The sequence below is a fragment of the Gopherus evgoodei genome, chromosome 14, assembly GCF_007399415.2.
Source record: "Gopherus evgoodei ecotype Sinaloan lineage chromosome 14, rGopEvg1_v1.p, whole genome shotgun sequence".
Classification (NCBI taxonomy): Eukaryota; Metazoa; Chordata; order Testudines; family Testudinidae; genus Gopherus; species Gopherus evgoodei.
In genome coordinates, this window is record NC_044335.1 from 33,172,269 (window position 1) to 33,197,487 (window position 25,219).

The window sequence follows — 25,219 nt, forward strand, 5'->3', positions numbered from 1 at the left end:
TGTTTAATAAAAATAAATTATATATAGTGTGTTTAATTAAGTTCCTGTTACCTAATGTAGCTTGATATAAGTCATGAGGTTAATTATCTAGTAAATAAGCAACATATCATTCACCGTTTTCTAATGTACTGAAATGTACAGTTAATAAGAATGTGAAATTAAGCTATATAATGATTAAATAAGTGTATATAGTTATAATGTACCCTCCAAAGCAGCAAAAAGGTGTACCAAATCTAGTGTAAAAGCTCTATTTAGTTGTAAATAACATGTTTTAATAGTCATATTAGCCAATGAGAATGCACCTTTCTTTAGAAAATAATAAATACAAATGGAAAAGTTGATTAAAATGGATGATTTAAATTGAGGTTTTCCCACTTGGTGATTTAAATCACCTTGATTTATATCAGCCCACCCTGCATTCAGGTCATGGTCAAAGCAGCTGCTACTGTGTCGAAGATCTTGATCTTTGTAACACTGTCCAGCTGTCTTGGTATCTCAGTTTCAGCGAGATCCTGATCTCAGCGAAGCATCCATTCCTTTGTCCGTGATCTTCTCTAGCCCAACACCAATGCCCCTGGACAAGCACTGCCCACTCCCCATACACCATGGTAGCCCCAATTTCAGACACAGGGAAGGTTCCTGGGGTCGTCTGACAAAAGGCAGTAATGTAATCCTTTCTCACACTTTTCAGAAAGACCTCCCCACACTGCATCAGAGAACAGAGGTGGCCAATTTAAATCATGCTTTCCATAAGCTAAGCACAGTGCATACAGATTTAATTATGGTAAATAACACTAATACATTCTCTTCTTTTTGTTAACTTGCAAACTAGTCACATCCGAAGAGAGATGCCACACTCTCCCTACGTGCATTTCTGTATGCCATAGTTTTTAAGCTAGGGAGGCTTGAACAATCATAAAACTCAATCTTTTTGAGTTAGAACTTTTTAAGGCCAATTTTTAACTGATTAAAACTCAGAAAGTAACAGATTTATTGAAATCCTCAGAAAGTTCACACATTACTCAGATTATGGGCTGAACAATTGGGACAGATACATTAGGTTTTCAGACCAAAGTCTGAAAGATAATACGTGCTTCAAGTGAAATAATAGAACACAACTTTAAGTCAGGAGTCACTGCTACTGCTCTATAAATAGTATGGTTACCTCAGGAAACATCCCTGTAGAGAGAAATGAGAGAAGGAACTCAGCCTAACAAAATGATGAAATGAGTGACTTCAACGGGGCAAACAGCACATTGGTTGCTTCTTGGAACAGCTAGCTCTAGAGCACACAAGACACTCTACTTCCTAAGTAAGGCCTGGTCTGCACTGCACAGCTAGCTGTCTTACGTCAACCTAATTATGTGAGTGTCTACCCGACAGCCTTGTCCCACCGACTTAAGTGTCTTACTACACTGAAATAATAACTCTACTTCCATGAGAGGTGCAGGGCTTATGTTGATGTTTGTGTAGACACTGCCTTACTTACAATGGCTCTCAGCGCTCTTAGCTGAGAAATTGACAAGAAAGCCAGGCAGCTGGAATCCAATTGCTCCCTGCTCCCTTGAAGAGCTGGGTGCCTGGACCCCGCTCCCAGCTGGGAGCTAGGGCAAAAAGCCTGGGCAGCTGGACCCCACTCCCGGCAGGGAACAGGGAGGCGAGAAGCCCCAGGCGGTTTGCCCCATACTCCTGATGAGTAATGGGGAGCTGAGAGGGGGCCGCCCGCAGGGAGGCCGGGAGCCTGTGGGGCAGCTGGGCTTCCGGCAGGGAGCCGCCAGCAGAAATGAGACCAGGCTTTTCCACATGCCCACATTTCCTCTTAGGTTGGTGCTCCTGATGAGGATGCGGATGAGGATGCACACCACTGACCCAAGGAGGTAGTGTGGACTAATTTCTGCGGTGGCTGTAAGTCGACCTAATATAGGTCTGTCATAAACAGATAGCTAAGGGTTAATGTCTCTTTCACCTAAAGCACCTGACCAGAGGACCAATCAGGAAACCGGATTTTTTCAACTTTGGGTGGAGGGAAGTTTGTGTCTGAGGTCTTTGTTTTCTGTCTGCCTGCTTTCTCTGAGCGTTGGAGAAGTAGTTCTGTTTTCTAATCTTCTGTTTCTAAGTGTAAGGACAAAGAGATCAGATAGTAATTTATATGGTTTCTTTTCTTTGGTATTTGCATGAATATAAGTGCTGGAGTGCTTTGATTTGTATTCTTTTTGAATAAGGCTGTTTATTCAATATTCTTTTAAGCAATTGCCCTGTATTGTGTCACCTTAATACAGAGAGACCATTTGTAATTTTTCTTTCTTTTTTATATAAAGCTTTCTTTTAAGACCTGTTGGAGTTTTTCTTTACTTCAGGGAAATTGAGTCTGTACTCACCAGGGAATTGGTGGGAGGAAGAAATCAGGGGAGATCTGTGTGTGTTGAATTGGCTAGCCTGATTTTGCATTCCCTCTGGGGGGAATAGGAAAGTACTTTTGTTTCCAGGATTGGGAACAGAGAGGGGGAGTCACTCTGTGTAGTTTCACAGAGCTTGTGTCTGGGTATCTCTCCAGGAGCACCTGGAGGGGGGAAGGGAAAAAGGATTATTTCCCTTTGTTGTGAGACTCAAGGGATTTGGGTCTTGGGGTCCCCAGGGAAGGTTTTTCAGGGGGACCAGAGTGCCCCAAAACACTCTAATTTTTTGGGTGGTGGCAGCAAGTACCAGGTCCAAGCTGGTAACTAAGCTTGGAGGTTTTCATGCTAACCGCCATATTTTGGACGCTAAGGTCCAGATCTGGGACTAAGGTTATGATATGGTGTGCAGTGGTTGGATAGACAGAATCCAGAAGCCAGTAGGAATATTATATTTTTCTTTTCTCTGCTAAGGGCTTTTTAGCAGAGAGAAACAGTTTGGTTTTAAAAGGGAACCAGAGAGAATTTTTTTTCTGCTCTCTCTGGCAGTTTGTGGCTTGCATGTTAAGCAAGAAGCCATTACCAGACTATTAACAGTCTTTTGTCACACAATAGCACTCCCATTGAGAGTCATACCAGCACTATATACATGCAAATAAAGTGGTTTTTCAGGTTTACTTAACATTGAAGATTAGCTAAAGGCACTGTTGCTAGGCAGACTTCAGGAGGCAACAGAGAGCCTGCAGTTCAGAAGAGAAACACCGGAGGGCACCCCAACACAAGAAAACAGGAACCATGTCTACCAAGGCAAAAATTGAGGCCGAAGACCAATTCAGAGAAGCTGAACACAGGCGACAACTGGAAATAAAACAAACAGAGATGGAAATAAGAGAGAGAGAAAGAGAGGCAGCCTACCAAAGAGAACAGGCAGCCAAAGAGGTGGACCACCGCCGAGAAATGGAAAAACAACAAAAAGAAATGGAAAAACAACAAAAAGAGAATGAAGAGAAGGAAAAACAGAGAAAACATGAACTGGAGTTGGCAAAAGCTGGGCTGCATGTGCCAGCCAACCCTAACAACCTGGCGCCAACTATTGCTCCACAGCACAGGAAATTTCCCACCTACAAGGCAGGGGATGACACCGAGGCCTTCTTGGAAAATTTTGAAAGAGCCTGTCTTGGGTACAGCATCCCCGAAGACCAGTACATGGTAGAATTAAGGCCACAACTCAGTGGACCTTTAGCAGAGGTGGCAGCTGAAATGCCTAAGCAGCAAATGAATGACTATAAACTTTTTCAAACCAAGGCCAGATACAGGATGGGGATAACCCCAGATCATGCCCGTCGGCGCTTCAGAACCCAAAAGTGGAAACCAGAGGTGTCATTTCCCAAACACGCCTACTACATTGCAAAAAACTATGAGGCCTGGATAACAGGAAACAACATTCAAACCTTGGAAGAACTGAACCTCCTCATACAAATGGAGCAGTTCTTGGATGGTGTTCCTGAAGACATCACACGGTACATACAAGATGGAAAACCCAAAGATCTCGCTGAGGCGGGGGAGATTGAAGCCAAATGGATGGAACTGGCAGAAAGCAAGAAAGCTACTGTCAAGGGGAACGATTACCCCAGGGGGCACACAGACCATAAACCCTACAACCGAGGACAGCCAAAGACCCCACATACCACCCAAGTAAAGCCACAGACACCCTACCCTTCCACCTCATCCGTCTCCAGTAACTCACCTCGGCCCAGTGACCCATCAGATGGAAGATGCTTTAAGTGTAATGAACTGGGACATATCAAGGCCAACTGTCCCAAAAACACCATGCGAGTGCAATTCATTACACCACCATCACACCAAAGATCCCCAGGCCCGGATGCCTCTCAAATACCCTTGGAGCGAAGGGAAAATTTGAGAGTGGGCGGAAAGAAGGTTACTGCGTGGAGAGACACGGGGGCACAAGTGTCAGCTATCCACCAATCCTTCGTAGACCCCAAATTCATCAACCCAAAGGCCAAAGTTACAATTTACCCCTTCATGTCACAAGCTGTAGACTTGCCTACAGCTCAACTGCCTGTCCAGTACAAAGGCTGGTCAGGAATGTGGACTTTTGCAGTCTATGACAATTATCCTATCCCCATGCTACTGGGGGAAGACTTGGCCAATCAGGTGAGGCGGGCCAAGAGAGTGGGAATGGTTACACGTAGCCAAACCAGGCAAGCTTCCAGACCCATTCCTGTTCCTGAGCCGTCCACAGACGCCCCGTCTGTGTTACCAGAGACCCAGACAGAGGTAGTGGACCCGGATTCCATGCCTACCACTGAAACAGCCACAGCATCTCCAGTCCCAGGCCCGGAACTGGAACAGCAACCAGCACCAGCAAGTGCAACCACATCTTCAAACTCAACGCCAGAGGGCGCCAGCGAGCCAGAACTGGCAGAAACAACAGACAGCCATACCCAAAAGGCTCAGCCAGAGCCTGAAATACCCTCAGGTGCACCAGCGGAGAGCGGTTCACCAGCAACGGAAAAAACCCCATCACTTACATCGCTTCCAGAGGGACCAAGCCCAAGTCCACAGTCTGAGGAAGAACTGGTGACCCCAGCCTCAAGGGAACAGTTCCAGACTGAGCAGGAAGAAGATGACAGCCTTCAGAAAGCTTGGGCGGCGGCACGGAGCACCCCACCGCCTCTCAGCTCTTCTAATCGATCCCGGTTTGTTATAGACCAAGGACTTTTATACAAGGAAATTCTTTCTGGTGGACACCAGGAAGAATGGCAGCCGCAAAAACAGTTGGTGGTTCCAACTAAGTACCGGGGGAAGCTCTTAAGCTTAGCCCATGATCATCCCAGTGGCCATGCTGGGGTGAACAGAACCAAGGACCGGTTGGGGAAGTCCTTCCACTGGGAGGGGATGGGCAAGGATGTTGCCAAGTATGTCCGGTCTTGTGAGGTATGCCAAAGAGTGGGTAAGCCTCAAGACCAGGTCAAGGCCCCTCTCCAGCCACTCCCCATAATTGAGGTCCCATTTCAGCGAGTAGCTGTGGATATTCTGGGCCCTTTCCCAAAAAAGACGCTCAGAGGAAAACAGTACGTACTGACTTTAGTGGACTTTGCTACCCGATGGCCAGAAGCAGTAGCTCTAGGCAACACCAGGGCTAACACTGTGTGCCTGGCCTTAACAGACATCTTTGCCAGGGTAGGTTGGCCCTCCGACATCCTTACAGATTCAGGGTCTAATTTCCTGGCAGGGACCATGGAAAAACTGTGGGAAACTCATGGGGTGAATCACTTGGTTGCCACCCCGTACCACCATCAAACCAATGGCCTGGTGGAAAGGTTCAATGGAACTTTGGGGGCCATGATACGAAAATTCATCAACGAATTCTCCAATAATTGGGACCTAGTGTTGCAGCAGTTGCTGTTTGCCTACAGGGCTGTACCACATCCCAGTTTAGGGTTTTCACCGTTTGAACTTGTGTATGGTCACGAGGTTAAGGGGCCATTACAGTTGGTGAAGCAGCAATGGGAGGGGTTTACGCCTTCTCCAGGAACTAACATTCTGGACTTTGTAAGCAACCTACAAAGCACCCTCCGACACTCTTTAGCCCTTGCAAGAGAGAACCTAAAGAATGCTCAGGAAGAGCAAAAGGCCTGGTAAGACAGACATGCCAGAGAACGTTCCTTCAAGGTAGGAGACCAGGTTATGGTCTTGAAGGCGCAACAGGTCCATAAGATGGAAGCATCATGGGAAGGGCCATTCACGGTCCAAGAGCGCCTGGGAACTGTAAACTACCTCATAGCATTTCCCAATTCCTCACTAAAGCCTAAAGTGTACCATGTTAATTCTCTCAAGCCTTTTTATTCCAGAGACTTACAGGTTTGTCAGTTTACAATCCAGGGAGATGATGCTGAGTGGCCTGACGGTGTCTACTACGACGGGAAAAAAGACGGTGGCGTGGAAGAGGTGAACCTCTCAACCACCCTGGAACGTCTGCAGCGGCGACAAATCAAGGAGCTGTGCACTAGCTTCGCCCCATTGTTCTCAGCCACCCCAGGACGGACTGAACGGGCATACCACTCCATTGATACAGGTAATGCTCACCCAATCAGAACCCCACCCTACCGGGTGTCTCCTCATGCCCAAGCTGCTATAGAACGGGAGATCCAGAACATGCTACAGATGGGTATAATCCGCCCATCTACCAGTGCATGGGCATCTCCAGTGGTTCTGGTACCCAAACCAGATGGGGAAATACGCTTTTGCGTGGACTACCGTAATCTAAATGCGGTAACTCGTCCGGACAACTATCCAATGCCACGCACTGATGAGCTATTGGAGAAGTTGGGACGTGCCCAGTTCATCTCTACAATAGACTTAACCAAGGGGTACTGGCAAGTACCGCTAGATGAACCTGCCAAGGACAGGTCAGCATTCGTCACCCATGCGGGGGTGTATGAATTCAATGTCCTTCCTTTCGGCCTTCGAAATGCACCCGCCACCTTCCAGAGGCTGGTAGATGGTCTACTAGCTGGACTGGGAGAATTTGCAGTTGCCTACCTCGATGATGTGGCCATTTTTTCAGACTCCTGGCCCGAACACCTACTCCACCTGGAAAAGGTCTTTGAGCGCATCAGGCAGGCAGGACTAACTGTTAAGGCCAAAAAGTGTCAAATAGGCCAAAACAGAGTGACTTACCTGGGGCCCCAGGTGGGTCAAGGAACCATAAACCCCCTACAGGCCAAAGTGGATGCTATCCAAAAGTGGCCTGTCCCAAGGTCAAAGAAACAGGTCCAATCCTTCTTAGGCTTGGCCGGATACTACAGGCGATTTGTATCACACTACAGCCAAATCGCTGCCCCATTGACCGACCTGACCAAAAAGACCCAGCCAAATGCAGTTAAGTGGACTGATGAGTGTCAAAAGGCCTTTACCCAACTTAAGGCAACGTTCATGTCTGACCCTGTACTCAGGGCCCCGGATTTTGACAAACCATTCCTAGTAACCACGGATGCATCTGAGCATGGTATAGGAGCAGTGCTCATGCAGGAAGCAGCAGATCACAACTTCCATCCTGTCGTGTTTCTCAGCAAGAAACTGTCTGAGAGGGAAAGTCACTGGTCAATCAGTGAAAAGGAATGCTATGCCATTGTGTACGCCCTGGAAAAGCTACGCCCATATGTTTGGGGACGGCGGTTCAAACTACAAACTGACCATGCTGCACTAAAGTGGCTTCATACTGCCAAGGAAAACAACAAGAAACTTCTTCGTTGGAGTTTAGCTCTCCAAGATTTTGATTTTGAAATTCAACACATCACAGGAGCTTCTAACAAAGTTGCTGATGCTCTCTCCCGTGAGAGTTTCCCAGAATCCAGTAGTTAAAAAGTGTTCTTAAAATGTGAAAGTCTGTTAGTTATATACTTAGTAGTATATGTAAAGGTGCATGTGTTGTATTAATCTGTTTATTTTCAAGTTCTAGAAGGAAATCGCCGCCAGTGAGCTTCCCCACTGTCTGCAATTTGGGGGGCGTGTCATAAACAGATAGCTAAGGGTTAATGTCTCTTTCACCTAAAGCACCTGACCAGAGGACCAATCAGGAAACCGGATTTTTTCAACTTTGGGTGGAGGGAAGTTTGTGTCTGAGGTCTTTGTTTTCTGTCTGCCTGCTTTCTCTGAGCTTTGGAGAAGTAGTTCTGTTTTCTAATCTTCTGTTTCTAAGTGTAAGGACAAAGAGATCAGATAGTAAGTTATATGGTTTCTTTTCTTTGGTATTTGCATGAATATAAGTGCTGGAGTGCTTTGATTTGTATTCTTTTTGAATAAGGCTGTTTATTCAATATTTTTTTAAGCAATTGCCCTGTATTGTGTCACCTTAATACAGAGAGACCATTTGTAATTTTTCTTTCTTTTTTATATAAAGCTTTCTTTTAAGACCTGTTGGAGTTTTTCTTTACTTCAGGGAAATTGAGTCTGTACTCACCAGGGAATTGGTGGGAGGAAGAAATCAGGGGAGATCTGTGTGTGTTGAATTGGCTAGCCTGATTTTGCATTCCCTCTGGGGGAATAGGAAAGTTCTTTTGTTTCCAGGATTGGGAACAGAGAGGGGGAGTCACTCTGTGTAGTTTCACAGAGCTTGTGTCTGGGTATCTCTCCAGGAGCACCTGGAGGGGGGAAGGGAAAAAGGATTATTTCCCTTTGTTGTGAGACTCAAGGGATTTGGGTCTTGGGGTCCCCAGGGAAGGTTTTTCAGGGGGACCAGAGTGCCCCAAAACACTCTAATTTTTTGGGTGGTGGCAGCAAGTACCAGGTCCAAGCTGGTAACTAAGCTTGGAGGTTTTCATGCTAACCCCCATATTTTGGACGCTAAGGTCCAGATCTGGGACTAAGGTTATGATAAGGTCAGCTTAAGCTTTTAGTGTAGAAAGGCCCTTACACAGGAGTTAAATCAAGAAGTAAAAATAGCTGAGCCACTATGGGTGTGTCTACTCCGCAATTAAAAACCCGCTGCTGGCCTGTGTCAGTTTACTCGGGCTCACTTTGCTCGAGCTAAGGGGCTGGTCATTTGCAGTGTAAATGTTCACGCTTGGCCTGGAGTCCAGGCACTGGGACCCTGCGAGGTGGGAGGGTCCCAGACTTGGGCTGCTGCCTGAACCCAGAAGTCTATACTGCAATTAACCAACCCTGCGAGCCCAAGTCTGCTGGCACAGGCCAGCTGCAGGTGTCTCACTGCAGTGTGGACATACCCTTAGGTGCAGGCTGCCAGGAGGAGGAAAGATTTCAGTAATGAGCACGGTGACACTAAACTTCAAGAAAAGGAGGAAACAAGTAAAAAACCATAAAATTAAGAAATGAGGAAATTAAAACTCTTGAATTCAGCATGGAGACTGTTTAAGCAACCCTAGCAGTCCCAAGAACATATGTACCCTCAATTGGAAAGGGAAGCAGAAAGACAGGAAGTAAACCTGCCTGGCTAAATGGCAGGTTCAAGAGCTATAAACTAAACAGGTATTCTTCCAAAACTGGAAAACCAATGGTAGTGAAGCTTCTAAATGAACATGTAGACTATGTCAGGCAAAATGTCTGAAGGAGATCAGGAGGCATAGAGGGAATCCAAAGAGCAAATAGCTAACGGCATAAAAACAAATCACAAGCCATGTTTGAAGTATATCGAAAGCAGGGCAGCTGTCCTGTGAGAGAACTCGGGAGTCTGTTGGCCTGCTGCAGGATAAAGGGAACAATTAAGGAGGGTAAGGAAGTGATTTTTGTAATAAAGATGAGGCACTGCAAGAAATTGTGGTGTCAATATAGGAAGTATTAGAACAAACTGATCATTGAAAGATTGAGTCTCCAGGATCAGATGGCACACATCTAAAAGGAATCCAATGGGAGGTATTGTGATCCCTTTGGATAGGGCACTGGATCTGAACTCAGGAGAGTAGGGCAGTTCTGCTGTTGACCTTAAGTGTAATCTTAGACAAGTCTGTGCCTCAGTTTCTTCATCTGAAAAATGGGGTATTTACTGTAAAGCTCCTTGAGCTATCCAGTTGAAAAGTGCAATATGCAGGATAGGTATTGTTTATTATTGAGAAATAAAATAGCTGAGCTGCTTATAAAATATGTAGTCACTTGTTAAAATCAGCTACAGTACCTGGTCAGCTAGTGGGTATCAAGTGTAAAAACAATGCTCGGGTTGATGTGGGGAATTACAGATCACTGAGTCTTCAGCACTAGGAAAATTCACTAAAGTAATCATTAGAATTATACACAACCACAAGGACCTGGATATAAGGGAGAAACCAGAGTGGCTTCTGCAAAGGAAAATCACACCTTGCTGATACATCGCAATGTTTTGTACATGTCAGTACAAATGAGTGAAGAGGGGCCAGTTGCTTTAGTTCAGGTGTCTGTGAAACAATGAGATCCTAATTCTAATTGTGGCCTCTGGGTGCCCCACTAATACTGTATGATTATAGTGTGGTGACCTGGCCAGGCAGGCAAGGCAAACTGGGAGGAGAGGCAAAGGCAAACCAAGACAAATGGATCATTTGAAATTTTTAGAACTTTATAAGGGGAAACTCCAAAATTGTACCAGGAGCTTAAATCTTGTAGAACATTGCCAAAGAGCTACTGTTCATAGTACTAAACTATAGGTTACCAACTTGTTAACCTCTGGGGCTTGTACATGCTGGGCAGTTAGTACCAAACGGATTGTTATTAAGAAGAACAAAGAGATTCCTTAACAATAGACTGTGCCACTTCACAGAAGAGTCAACTTTTCTTCTCCGTGGCTGCAAGTCAAGCTCCACTCTTGCTGGCCTGTTCTTTGCTTCTCTTTGGCTTGAAGGGCTCCTTAGATTTGCTGTCCCTGTGGCTGTATCTCTTTTCACAGAATTTATCTACAAATGGGGTTTCTTCACCTAGTGGGCCCTCATTTGTGCATTAGGCCCCTTTGAACTGTATCCTGTCACTAGATGGTCACAGTCACTCTCTCTGCTCACGTGCTTCAGGTCCCTTGTGGGCGGCCTTCTCATTTACCATTTTCAGGATCTGCTTTCATCTAAAACAGCTTTCTGATCAAGTCCCTTTCTCACCAGTTCTATTTCCTTCCAGTTTTTCCCTTGGTGCTCTGTTTTGGGTCAGTCTACTTCCCTTCTCTATTAGTGCTGCTCATGCCTACCAAGTCTGTTTATTTTTCTGCTTCTCCTGACCTGACACTTTTTATTTTTCTTCTTTCCTCCTTCTCACATCCCAGTCCTCTGCTTTTATTCTCCTGTTCTTCTTTTATTGTATCACCTCCCCTGGGCTCCGGTTCACCCACTAGCTCAGCATCTCTATTCTTCTCCTTCTCTAACAGCTTTTCCCAGCTGCCCCTTTGGGTGGATTCAGAGCTGCTCTCCCATTGGCCGTCCCCTCCCCAGGACAGTATTGTGTGCTGCTGCATCACAGCTGGAGCAGGGGCCAGTGCCAGGGGGTGGGTTTCTGCACTACTATTATTGTAATTATGATAATTTGACAGGGCTGCCGGTGATAGTCGGGATGGACCCAGTGTCCCAGGAGGTCCCTTCCAGGTCTGTGTCCTAGTAAGGAAACTATGTCACCATTGTCTCTTACCATTTGGTGATTGCACAATGGGGCCCTGATCTAAGCACTACTGCAGTACTGCTGCTCTTAATTACTGATGACTTCATCTGCGGTTATATTACATAAAGAGTCAGGATATGAACCCTCCCCTGCCCCGCTTCAGGGCGTGAACAAGCCTCTAACTGATGGGTGTGAGGAAGACACTTCCCCTATGGATGGATTGTTCCAAACTTGTCCACTCTGGGGTTTCTTGTGCCTTTCTCGGAAGCAGCTGGTACTGGCCACAGTCAGAGATAGGGTATGGGGCTAGACAAGCCCCATCCCTGATCCGTGGTGGCAATTCTTCAAGTCCTGGAAGTTAAGGAGGGGTAGAACATGCTTGTTTTGCATGGAGAAACTGAGAAAGTCAGATGCATCCGGTCACTTGCTGTTTGTGTCCCATTTACAGGAACCCGGGGAAACTGTTCTCCACCTGGCAGTGCTGTTAGCTGACCGAACCTCTCTACACATTGTAGATTTTCTGGTGCAGAACAGGTAAGCTGACTGCAGCGCTTGCAGGGGTAGGACTGTCTGCTCAGGATAAGACACAGAAGGTCATCAGCGGAGTTAGTGCTGGATAGTCTTGGAGACCAAGTGCCTCTGGATATCCCCTGAAGTACCACCAGGGGGGCAGCATCAGGTCATTTCTCTGTGGAAGTGCCTCAGTTTTGACTTGGAGAAACTATCTTTAGGGTTAGAGGGGAATTCATGGCCATAGCCCTTCCCTGGATTCTCTGCTGAGGGGAGCAATGAGTGCCAATGGGGATGGACACGTGTCCCCCTGGATGGTTCAGCCCATGCCCCTCCTCCCACCTCACCACTGAACAGCTCTCCAGTGGGCATGCCCACCCTGATTGCAGTCCACTGGTGACAGGCTCCATATCCCATTAGCCACTACTCTGGGCCAGGAAGGTTCGAAGATGGGCTTCCCAAGGGCTGGCTCTTGGTTTTCTGAGTGAGTCTGGTTCTTCCTGAACAAGAGGAGGGACATTTATGTTCCTTCTGCATTCAAGCCGAGTGCACCATTAATTGGGGTGGAACCAGTGTTAAAGTCTGTCTCCCTAAGGGCTGCCCCATGGTGTTTGGGTACCTCCCAAGTGTTTATGGATTTATCTTCCCAGCACCCTTGTGAGCTCAGGCTCCGTTATCATCTCCGGTTTACAGAAGGGGGAACGAAGACTCAAAGGGAGGAAGTGACTTGTGCAAGGTCACAAAAGAAGTCTGTTGGAGCTGGGAATGGAATTCAGCTCTCCTGGGTTCTAGCCCATACAAAACTATCCTTCCTCTTAGATGATCCTTCTAAACCCTTATCTTCTGCATTACCACCTGTACTGTGAACTCTTCTCTTTATCTCTAACCCCCACTTCCCCCGCAACCATATATGGTTGTAAAACTTGAAAGCTGATAAAACTGTGTGCTCATTCCATGCAAAATTCCATGCTGGCATCACTCAGTGATGCATAGCTGTGTCTTCATGGATGTGCTGTCCTGTGTGATCTGCTTCGCAAGTGCAGGATTGTGTTCTGAGTTCGGCTGCTGCTGCAGTAGAGTGGGTATTGTACCAACCACACAGCACTGCCCATTGCTGGGGAACATGCACACAGCTGCCAAGATTGGGGAAATTCCAAGGCTAGAGTATTCAATGAGAAGAGTTGCATATGCTAACATAATTTGCATACAATCCTAATTATTTTAATAAATGCTGTGTGATTTATGACTGGAGGCAGCATCTGGCAGCTTGGGATGAGACAGCCTTCCCTGACCCTTTTCAGACCCTGGTTTAATCTGGGTCCCAGTCAGTCCCTTCCATTCAGCCTGTGTCACATCCCCACCCCTACAACAAGCTCTCTTCCTGCCCGAAGCCATGTGCCACAACAGCCTCTTGTGGTCATAGGATGAACTGCAGTTGCTACCTCAGTCAAATGTGTGAGGTTCCAGGTGAGCTGTCAGCAGGGGTGGCAGGGCTGACCAATGCACCAGAGCTGCACAATCTGCCAGTCGTTTGGCAGCCCTGCATTCACATGCCTTGGCTAAAAACCCGAATGCTGCGCAGTGTCCGTTCTGATCTACATTCCTGTGAGCCAGGGAGAAGGAGTGGGGGTTGAATGTCACACAGTTATTGTTATAGATGAGAACTGCTCTTTCTCAAGCATACTGACACTGACTGTCCTTTGCCCCAGTGGGAGCCTTGTGAAGCAGACAGTGAAGGGAAACACGCCGCTTCATTACTGCTGCCTCCACAATAAACCCGAGTGCCTCAAGCTCTTTGTGAGAGCCAAAGCCAGCATCGCCATCAGTAAGTGATTGCATGGGCTCTGTTCTCCAAACAGGGAAGAAGGTGTTAGGGTTGAGTTACTTATTTTTTACTGCCTCACTCGCAGGGCCTGTGTCTGCTCTCTGCACCTTGCATGTCTTACTGGGAACAGAATAGGAGCCCTTTGCTCCAGGTACTAGGCCAAATGCAATAGAAGAAACATGAAGAACCAAGTGGCTTTTATACACAGAATGTGTAGCATTGTAAATCCACAGGGCAGTGTGTCTCAGGAGCAGTGCAGAGGTGCCCCTGACAGGGTCGGCAGTACATGGTGTGTAACAGGGATTATGGCTTAGCGCTGGTTAGAGAAGTCAGGTGCTGATCCTTGACGACTCAGTGGGCTGTAAGAATCCTGATTCCTTCAGGAGATACCTGGACAGAAGAGGCTGTGACTGTGAATGTGACAACCACGAGTTTTATACAGGAGTGACTATTCCAGGCCACAGGAAGGCAGATATCGCTGATCCATTGGCTTGGAGTTATTTGTATCTTATTGACCAGTGGTTTTGAAGCAGCTCTGAACATGTTTGAGGTGTCACTAATGTCTATTAAGCAGGTGTAGAGAATCCCAAAACAAAAACCTTGTTCCTGTTAAGGTTAAGTGCAAGTCAAGAGCCATCTTACAATAAACCCATCTTAAACCCCTCAGACATTAGCAGTTTGGACAACAACTTATACTTGAGCATGTGCACACACACACACTTACCGTTAAAGAGAAAAATGCTCAATGACCAATGCCCAAACAACCTTAACTCTGCCCCTGCATTTGTGTTAATATGTTAGGCCCTGACTTGACCTCTGCTAGAGACAACAGCAGTCTTTGCTTTTACTTTATTGGGAGCCTCTTTGGTCCCTTGTGCTCCTGTTACTTAATCTTATATGTGTCCTTCCTCTAGTGTGTAATTCTGTGTCTGATTTGTGATGATGTGCACAGTTCCTGTGTTAATATAATGAATGTGGATCTTTCTCAGCTGGTGTAGCAGTTCTGGTTAGTTCATACAGTAGCTTTGTCTCTAACTATATGTATTTAATTGGGGTGCATGGTATTAGTAGTAGGAAAAAATCACTTTTTGGATGGGTTTGCATGCTGTGCCGATGGGCCCTAACAAACTTTAGATCAGAGGTTCTCAAACTGGGGGTTGAGACCCCTCAGGGGGTTGCAAGGTTATTACATGAGGGGTCCCAAGCTGTCAACCTCCACCCCAAACCCTGCTTGCCTCTAGCATTTATAATGGTGTTAAATATATTAAAACTTGTGTTTAATTTATTAGAGGGGTCGCACTCAGAGGCTTGCGATGTGAAAGAGGTCACCAGTAAAAAAGTTTGAGACCCACTGCTTTAGATGCATATTGTGACAGGGTGTATAGACCCCATGCAGACAAGGAAGGGCTAGCCCACCCCTTTGGCCCTGTGAATCATGTGTGATAGGGAGGAGGCCTTTTAAAGGGAGGACACTGCAGTCGGCAGGGTGAGAGAGGAGCAGGATTGCCCTAAGCTGCAGGCTGCAGGAGTGACTCCTAGTCAGGAGACCTTCACCCTGAACAACAGACTCCCAGAGTAAGAAGGACAGGCTGAGCCTGACCCAGAGGCCCGGCCAGAGCAGCAATTTCCCCCAAACCAGCACCTTGATGCACTGTAGACTTGCTGCCCCTCCCCTTTTGCTGCACCAGTGGGAGGGAGTATCTCTGAATGCGTTGGGGTTTGTGACTTTCATTTTTGATACCCCCCCTCTGGAGAGACTTAAAAGGGCCCACAAAGGGCAGAGCTCCCCACCCTCAAATAGTAAGGAAGTGGGGCTGGACTGAGACCCCCCAGTGCAGATAACTGGGCATTGTCAAGTTCCTGCCCTCCCCCCGCCCCCCGAGGGAGGAACCACCAAGGACTCTGTTACACATATGAATTCAGGGATCCCTAAAGTGCCTTTAGTTTGGTGGATTGGATTTTAGCTTTACAAAAAGCCTGATTGATGACAAGGGGTCAATCAGAGGCATATCTTAGACTAGCCTTGGGATTTTATAAATGTTATCTCAATCGCTGTAAGCCAGGCAGTGTGTGCTGGCTGGTGGAGAGCTCCAATCGCTCCAGGAGCTACAATCAGTGAGATTTATTACTGCAGACCTGGGACAGGTAGACAATTTCGGAGAAGTACCACCCCCAGGGGAAATTGCACAGACTAATTCAGACCATTCAAGAGGCACAGAAGACAAAGAAGAGCTTGTAAAGGCCCAGCCTGAATTGGCTGAGGAGGTCCTGCTTTTGATCCAACAAATTGACATGATCCTTTGACCAAAGGGGCAAACCTTACCCAAAGGCTTGAAGGACTATGACCTACCAGATCCCCCATGTGGATGATAGGCAACCTCTGATAAGCTAACATGTGTTTAGACCTTTCTTTGTTGTATGATATATTTCCGCTGTAATACTTTTCTCTTAAAATCAATGTTCTGTGCTCTGTGAAATCTGTCTGGTACCAGGTAACTCATGGACTTTGGAGGATCAAAGTAAAACGCAGGTGCAGAGCAAGGTCAGATCTACTGGAATAATCACCGTGAGTTGCACGGGGACTGCAGCCTTTAAACCCCCAGTCTAAAGGGAGAGGGGAGATGGCTGGAGGCCTGAGATCTAAAGGGGTGCCCTTGAGCAGACCATGGAGTGGGTCAAAGGTGCAGTTACCCTGAAATGGTGACACAAGCTTTCTATAATAAGAGTAATGTATCCATGCTTTTAGGTGCAGTTCTGAGAGAAAGCTCTGTGATGGATCATGTCATTCATGAAGTGCACTTTCTCCTGGCGGCACAGTTAAAGTTGTTTGGGTGCTAGGCGTTGAGAAAGTTGTTGCTGATGTCTAAATTGTTTAGGTATCAATTTCTATCCATACCTGTTTATGTTGAGTGGGGTTGCTTTTATGAGTCCAATGTGGTCTCTTCTCTGGACTATCATGTGCTACTTTAACTGCAAATTGACAAAGTCTTTGGGTTGGAATTCCTGTTGTGGTAAGTCTCAGCTGGAATCCAAGGCCAGACTTCTTCCTGGAGAGCTCTGTGCATATCAGTGTAATATTAGTTAATGCTTTCTTGGCCAGATGTGCAGGGGTTTCCTCAGAGCAGCTTTGGTTGTTTAACCATCTCCATGGTTCATAGCTCTTCCACTAGGCCAGCTCCCAGCCACTAGGCCAGCTCCCAGCCCCTCAGCCAATCACCAGCCAGTCATCCTCAGCCAGATCTCACTGTCCTCTTCCAACTCCCAGTCAATCAGTCTTTGCTTTCTAGCTGCAGCTGTGCTCACTAGCCCCAAATTCAGGCCTGTTCCATGGACCAGAAACACCTCAGGTCCTCTGGCCAGCCCTGTTTGCAAGCTCTAAACCTCAGGCAGCGCCAGCTCCTCATGTCCAGTCCTGCAGCCCTCAGTCAGCTCCTCCCTTTGGCTCCTGCTGCACCGCCATACACTCTCCTCTCTCCACTGAGGTCTGTAGAAGGGGAGCCCCATGCACTGGACCTATATAAAGTCTTCCAGAGCAGGGCTCCCCTCCATAAGAGACCCTGGGCTGCACATCAGAGCCTCCTCTTTCTGTCTCTTTCCAGCCCCCTCCAGGGCCCCACCAGTAGTTCCCTCCCTACAACCTCTCAGCTCGGCCTGCTGCCTCCAATGGTGGCTCTAGTGCTCTTAATGAAGGGGACCATTGACTTGGAGAGAGCTATGAGAGTTTACCCCAGCTGAGGATCCACCCCAGGACATTTGTTCAACATCTTCATTAATGATCTGGATGATGAGATAAATTGCACCCTCAGCAAGTTCACGGGTGACACTAAGCTGGGCAGAAAGGTAGATACGCTGGAGGGTAGGGATAGGGTCAAGAGTGACCTAAACAAATTGGAGGATTGGACCAAAAGAAATCTGATGAAGTTCAACAAGGACAAGTGCAGAGTCCTGCACTTAGGACAGAAGAATCCCATGCAGTACTACAGGCTGGGAACCGACTGGCTAAGCAGCAGTTCTGCAGAAAAGGACCTGGGGATTACAGTGGACGAGAGGCTGGATATGAGTCACCAGTGTGCCCTTATTGCCAAAAAAGCTAGTGCCATATTGGGCTGCATTAGTAGGAGCATTGCCAGCAGATTGAGGGAGGTGATTATTCCCTTCTATTCAGCACTGGTGAGGCCACATCTGGAGTATTGCGTCCAGTGGAATATTTGCCCCCACTACAGAAAGGATGTGGACAAATTGGAGAGAGTCCAGCGGAAAGCAACGAAAATGATTAGAGGCCTCAGGCACATGATTTATGAGGAGAGGCTCTGGGAACTGGGGTTATTTTTTCTGCAGAAGAGAAGAGTGAGGGAGGATTTGATAGCAGCTTTCAGCTACGTCCAAAGAGGATGGATCTCGGCTGTTCTCAGTGGTGGCAGATGACAGAACAAGGAGCAATGGTCTCAAGTTGCAGTGGGGGAGGTCTAGGTTGGATATTAGGAAAAACTATTTCACTAGGAGGGTGGTGAAACACTGGAATGGGTTATCTAGGGAGGTGGTGGAATCTGCCCACAAAATAAGCTCCACCCCGGTGCCTTGCCAACATGAGACATGAGACACAGTAGATTATGTCAATGTTCAGAATATGATCATGTGCCAGCTGGGCTCCTTGAGCTTGGTTCTGCCTTGGCAGGGCCTGAACAAGCCTTTGGGCTCTGCTGGGCTCAGCGTCTTTTAGACTAGGGGAAGAAATGAATTGTGGCATCTGTCCAGTGCCACCCACCTTCAGCACCAACATGAGCCGTTACTCAGTAAATGGCAGGTGTGTGCCCCTCCCTTTCCTCTTTTCCGGGGGTATGGGGGGGGATAGCTTCCCATGGTGACACCTGAATGTTCATCCCTAGGCTTCTGAGCAATCACCTCCCTGAGACGAATGAGGCAGGGCACACCTTTCAGAGCTGCCATTCCAGACTCAGGCAGACATGTCTGCACAAGTGATACTGTGCACACACTTTTGAGGTTTTCTACACACAGAACAGCTAGAGGCTTCCTTTCTTAAAGAATGAGGGCTGAGATTCCGGGGAACAAAAGAGCAGGCGTGGAGCAGTACTGGTATGGTGTATGGGCATATGCCGGCTGTTTTTGAACCCTGACCAAAGAGCTAATAGTCTGCTGTGCATGAGAGTATGAAAAATGTACCTATGTTTGACCTTTGAGATTTAGAAAGAATTCCACTTTAAAGTTCGGGGTGGCAGTAAAATCACGAGAACTAATTAGTGTCTGTATCTTTGTCACGCATTTGTCAGTGATGTCACACATTTACCTTTAAAGGCTGCCCAGAAACCATTTAGTAGCAAGGGCTATGTGGTTGTTCTCTCCTCTTTGCAGTCCCTGGCTGTACACACATCTGTGCTCACGTGCAGAGCAAATTCTGCAGGGGCCAATCAGGGGGCTAAAAGTGTGTCCTGACCTGAGGGAAGCCAAAACTCCCAAGGCTTGGCAGCCAAATGTTAAACTCCCCTGTGCCTGCACCGCACCAGGAGCTCTGAAATCCTGCATCCCATATGGAAGCACCCAAACAACTCACTCACTCAGAGCAAGAGCTAGAGGAGATGGGGGTTAACATGGAACTCCCAGGGCAGCCCCATGGAGAGTCGCTGCCTTCACGCTCACAGGGATCATGACAGCTGCTTTTCCCCCACAGCCAATGAAGCTGAAGAGACAGCCCTGGATGTGGCCAGGCGCATGAGACACTCCTTGTGTGAAGAACTGGTAAGAAATGGCACCTTACAGTCTCCACCCTTGGGGCGTGAGCTCCACACAGCAGGTGGGATGCTCAGTAGCAAGCCAGGGATTGGACCTCATTAGAAGGGGAAGGTAGCAGCCCCACACACTGCTTCTGCATGGTGCTTCCCCAAGCTCACATTGCACTCCCTCCAACATAGATCTAGCCGTGTGCTGGGCAAAGAGCTCCCTTCTAAGGTCTTGCCTCTTGTTTAGTCGAGGTCCATAGCACTCGGCTTTACAGCCCATAGTTGCACAGTGCCAACAAGACATCTAAGCTTCTGGCCCAGGCTGCACCGGGCTCCATGTGATGACTTGGCTGAATTCTGTGAGGTTGATCTCTTCTTGGTCTGGAATCTGGCCTGAACTTTGCCTGATTGGTAGGGGGTTCTGGGCTTAGGGGTGGGGGGAGAGATGGGAGTTGTCCCTCCCCCAGCTCATCCAGGATGGCCTAGGAGTGCTGCAGGCAGTGCATGCTGCTTCTGCTGATCCTGGCTGACAGCTGGTGCCCTGATGCAAGGCCTTCTCTGAGTTGCTAGGGCTCTGCTGGTACTCATGAGGGATGCAGAGCAGGACATAAAGTGACCTCAGGCGGATGCCTGGTCTGCTGTTGCTGACAGAGAATGGGATTCGATCAGACCCCACTTGGGGGATGGGACAGCCAGTTTAGAGACATTTCTAGTGGTAGTGCAGGCTTTGGGGTTAGAGAGGTGTTTCTTCTCCCAGCTAACAAAATCAGAGTCAGAACTGATGGGACATGGTCTGGATTTGCCAGGTTGAGAGGTCTGTGTGGCTATAGCTGCTGGGGTCAGCGCGGTCTGCTGTGGGATGATCTCCTGCTGGCATATGGAGGATCCCACACCCAGAGCCCAGAAACCACCCAGAAATCTTGCTTTTGTGCTGCCCAGGGCCATGTGTTAGGGCTTCTATGCAAACAGCAATGTCCTGGAAAGAGGAGGAAGGTTGTAGGAAAGTCCCTAGGTAGAGGTGGGACACCCTGGGTACCATGCTTACCAGTTGGAAACCACTGCTTCAGACTGAGGTGTGTCTTCCCCTAGGACCTGTCTCTGTGACCCTGGGCTGCCCACTCCACTTTTAAGCCTTGATGCAGAGCACTGTAGGTGGGTATAGGAGAGAGTTTGACCTGAGCCCGATTCCTCTGTGTTCCAGCTGCTGCAGGCTCAAAACAATCAGTTCAACATGCGTGTTCACGTGGAATATGAGTGGCGGCTGGGCCAGGATGACATGTATGAGAGCGACGATGATCTGGATGAGAAGGTGAGGTCCCAGCACACTACAGCTGTCCCCAGCTACAAGCCGAGGTTCTGTATTGACTGGTATGGACGCAGCACAGACCTGACTCAGCACTTCTTCCCATCACCGAGTCATTAACTGGGACTGCATGTGCAGATCTTGCCTGTCCCCCTATTGCAGCTGCCTCTGATCCTGCCTCATTTCCCTTCAAGGTTATCATGTGAAACTGTATTGGATGCTTCACTGAAGATGAGCAAAAATACGGCACCCGTTTTCTCTTCCGTGTTGTGCCATCAACGCAGGAGCTGAAACTGGGCTGGAATGGGATTTGCTGCAGCCATGCTGCTTGCTGTTTATCACCTGCCTTATTATTGTTACAGTAATTTACCGGGCGTGGAACTCTTTCGTCCGTCCGTCCGTCCGTCCGTCTGTCTGCTTAGAAATTGGCATGACACTTGCATGTATCATGTGCTCAGGGAATTCGGTAGTTGAGAGTGAAGGCTTTTCAGCTGAAGCTTGCTGGATTCAATCCAGTCCAGGTTGCAGTGACCAAAAGTCTCCATCAGTTCACAGCTCCACATAAAGAACATGCCTGTCTCTTCTTTTCAGTTGGGCTCCCCGAAGGAACGCATTCTCCGCCCTCAGAGCTGCTACCATTCACCTGCCACTGCCTCCCAGCCAGGGGGAAATGCAGCAGGGCTTTCAAAGGGTGCAATTCCAGTCCCCCAGGGGAAATTGCATGACATCTATGCACACTCTCACTCCCACATACCAGCAGCCCCTGCCTCTGCTCTGTGTGTGCCACCTCTTCCACCACGCAGTGTAATCCGAGGTGAGATTTTCCTTCATGGTAGCCCTGCTGCAGCAGTGGGGTTTGTGGGGTAGGGCCAGCCCCAGAGCAGGGGAGTCCAGCTGGACAGATTTCAAACAATAGCAATGCCCTTCCTTCTTATCCTAGGCAAAATTTGCAGTTAATTGTCCTGTTGGCCCCACTGACAATGCCCCATCCCTGCAGCTCCCTGCCCCAACCCCAGGGCCTGACCACCACTGGGCCAAGTCCTAGAGCAAGTGTTGTCAAAGCAGCCAGGCCCAGACCAATCTGCCTGCAGCAGATATCTGTGAGGAAATGTCTTCAGTTATTCTGCATGTATACGGGGTGGTGACCTCTCAGGGGCTGAGGCGGGGCAGCCCCCCAGGTACAAGGGGCAGCATTAGTAGCTATCCATGTAATTCAGTATCAGCCCCTCTAAGTTTTTGTCCACCGCAGGCCAGATTCTCAGCGGGTGTAAATCAGCCTTGCTATGTTAATGTCCTTGTAGCTTCTCTGATGTGCACCAGCTGAGGCCCTGTCCACCAAAGCTGTCAAGTAGTCCCGCCCTGTGTCCCCCTCCCTCTCCCTCTGCTCTCCTCTCACTGCCAGACTTGCTGTTGATTTTGTGTAGCTCCCAACCTGCCCCCGCCCGCTCCTCCTGCCAACCAACTGGCCAGTGCTGTGGACCCTACAGTCAGGAGGATCCTGTCGCTACCTCTGAGCATCAAGCACAAACGAACCTCATCAGACCCTGTGCCCTGGGTGCTGCTCAGCCCCACGCAGCCCAACCACAGCAGCCTAGCTCCAGGTAAGAGACTGGCCAGCAGGATGGGGCTCTGTGGGGAAGACGCTTGGGGAGCTGAGGACACTCACTCTGTCTCTGTTGCCCTTCGCTCCATCCCTGCCCGAGGTAGACACCTTTCCTGTCAGTCTTGGCCTGCCGGGCATGTCCAGCTCCCTGGGATTGCAGGGTCTGACCCTTCCAGTTGAATTCTGGGAGATGCACACACTCACACACACACACTCCGAAGGCCAGAGAGCACAGGGATGGAGAGGATCCCCAGATGGCAGTGGACTGAACCGTGCAGCTGCCAGGGACTAACTCTGCGCCAGCCCTTCACCCCGGATTGTTCCCTTCCCTGGGGCTCTGAGGCTCCTTGACCAGGCCTCTGGGGCATGGGGGAACGTACTGAACCTCGGAGCCGCATGTGATCCGAGTGCAAAGTATCTGCTCCTGGGAATCTCTGGGCGTCCTGGCTGGCATAGTACACCGCTCCCAGCTCTGGGCCAGGCCTGTTCCCCTGCCCGGCTTAGCTCTTAGGGATGCTACGGCAGTAGCTGAACATTTGCCCCGTGCCCAGGATGGGGTCTCTGGTGCTAGGTGGGGGTGGGGCATGGCTTGGATGTGCGCATTGCCCATCCACAGTGGGTCAGCAGCTGCCGAGAAGGCACCACCCGCGGGCAACACACCACCTGTTTCTCCATTGCTCTGGCCATTTCTCTTCTCCCGGTCAGATTCTGGATCCTCCTCACCTTCCAAAGGCCATTCTGCAGCAGAAGCCCCTCCCAGGAGACTGAGGTAACTCCCCATGGCTGAGCTCACTGAGGGGCAAGGCCCTGGCACCCCTTAGCCTCAGCCTGAGTTCACATGAAGTTGAGAGAGCTGGAGCCTAGTCATGTCACTTGGCTACAAGCCCCATGAACCTGGGACAAGCTATGCCGGGCCTCTGGGGATCACAGGGGAGAGCTCCCTGGGCAGAAGGCTTCTCTGTGGGGGAAGGTAACCTGGGGCTCTCTGGAGGGGGGCTGGGGGCTTGTCAGTGTTCGGGGGGTGTGAGTGTCCTGTTTGTGCCTCGCCCCCAACACGAGGTCCTGAAACAGGCTGGGGGGGGACAGGGAGACGCTGACGTCTGCAGCCATTGTCTCCCAGGGCCACTGTCCCAAGACTGGGAGCCTTGGGGATGGCTCTGGGTGCCACGTGCTTCTATTGCTAAATACCATGTCTCAGCGCCCTGGCATGGGTGTGTCTGGCCAGCTGCCCTGTGCGATGGCCCCTTCCCGCGGGAGGGGTGGTGGCCATGGCACTATGGCGAGGTGTGGGCGAGGCTTTGCCCTCTCACCTCCCATCCCATTCCCCATGGCAGGAGCCCCAGGCTGCCCTCCATGGAAGCTGCAGCATGGCTGGCTCTCTGGAGTGCCTTGTGGCTTGCTGGATGTGGCAGAGCTCCTGGAAGGGCTGCCTCCACCACTGGAGAAAGACCCCAGGCCAAGCCAATCACCCAGCTAATGTCATACTCCTCTGTGACTCTGCCTGCCAATGGGGCTGGCAGTGGGGCTGGCTGGCAGTCAACAGCCAGCAAGGGAACCCCACGGAGCCCTGGGGCCCACCTGAGATCTGCTGCCCAACGATATGGGCTTCAGGAGCACAGGGTACCTGGGGCCCCACCCATCCTCGTCCTATCTGAGTGACCAGCCCTTCTCTGCGGCTTCCCTCAGCACCGGATCCCGCCAGGGCACCAGCCACTTCACCACCAAGGACACGACACAGCCTGGTAAGGACGATGTGAGCCCTGCTTGGCTATCAGTACCGACCTGCAGCCTGCCGCATCGGGCCCAGCTCCCTGCCCTAGTGCTCCTCACTTTGGAGGCACTGCCCAACTAGCCCAGCAGCCCGCCACCATCCCCCCCTCTCCAACCCCTCCAACACCCTCTGTCATCTCACCCCTCCCCCAACACCCTCCCCCAGCCCCTTCACCAACCCTCCCCTTACTCAGCACTGGCACCCTCCACTGCCCCATCCCTCCGCCACCGTACCTTTCCCTGAGCCCCTCTGCCATCCCTCCCCTTGCCCAGGACTGCTATCCTCCACTGCCCCACCCCTCCACCACCGTACCTCTCCCCCAGCCCCTCTGCCATCCCACCCCTTGCCCAGCACTACCACCCTCCACTGCTCCACCCCCTGCCACAGTACCTCTCCCCCAGCCCCTCTGCCATCCCACCCCTCGCCCAGCACTGCCACCCTCCACTGCCCCACCCCTCTGCCACAGTATCTCTCCTCCAGCCCCTCTGCCATCCTACCCCTCGCCCAGCACTGCCACCTCCACTGCCCCACCCCTCCGCCACCGTACCTCTCCCCCAGCCCTTCTGCCATCCTTCCCCTTGCCTAGCACTGCCACCCTCCACTGCCCCACCCCTCTGCCACCGTACCTCTCCCCTAGCCCCTCTGCCATCTCTTCCCTTGCCCAGCACTGCCACCCTCCACTGCCCTCCGCGTCCGCTACCATACCTCTCCCTCAGCCCCTCTGCCGTCCCTTCCCTCGCCCAGCACTGCCACCCTCCACTGCCCTCTGCGTCTGCCACCATACCTCTCCCTCAGCCCCTCTGCCGTCCCTTCCCTCGCCCAGCACTGCCATCCTCCACTGCCCACTGTACCTCTTCCCCAGCCCTCTGCCATCCCACCCCTCGCCCAGCTCTCTGCTGTCTAACCCCAGCCCCACTGCCCTCTGCCATCTTGCCCCAGCTGAGCTGTTCTCCTGTCTCTCTCCTTTGACCAGCCAGCTGCCAGAGAGGGCC

The 25,219-nt window shown here is 49.8% G+C and overlaps 1 protein-coding gene across 1 annotated transcript in view; it reads left to right on the forward strand.

Annotated features, from left to right (window-relative positions):
• LOC115635096 (arf-GAP with SH3 domain, ANK repeat and PH domain-containing protein 2-like) overlaps positions 1–25,219 on the forward strand; it is a 103,432-nt gene that overhangs the window by 72,503 nt on the left and 5,710 nt on the right. Inside the window, exons 18-25 of the mRNA XM_030533380.1 lie at positions 11,929–12,014; positions 13,700–13,815; positions 19,502–19,569; positions 20,752–20,859; positions 21,445–21,667; positions 22,278–22,454; positions 23,162–23,225; positions 24,143–24,198. Of these exons, the coding sequence (XP_030389240.1) occupies positions 11,929–12,014; positions 13,700–13,815; positions 19,502–19,569; positions 20,752–20,859; positions 21,445–21,667; positions 22,278–22,454; positions 23,162–23,225; positions 24,143–24,198 (898 nt within the window). The remainder of the gene's footprint in view (positions 1–11,928; positions 12,015–13,699; positions 13,816–19,501; positions 19,570–20,751; positions 20,860–21,444; positions 21,668–22,277; positions 22,455–23,161; positions 23,226–24,142; positions 24,199–25,219) is intronic.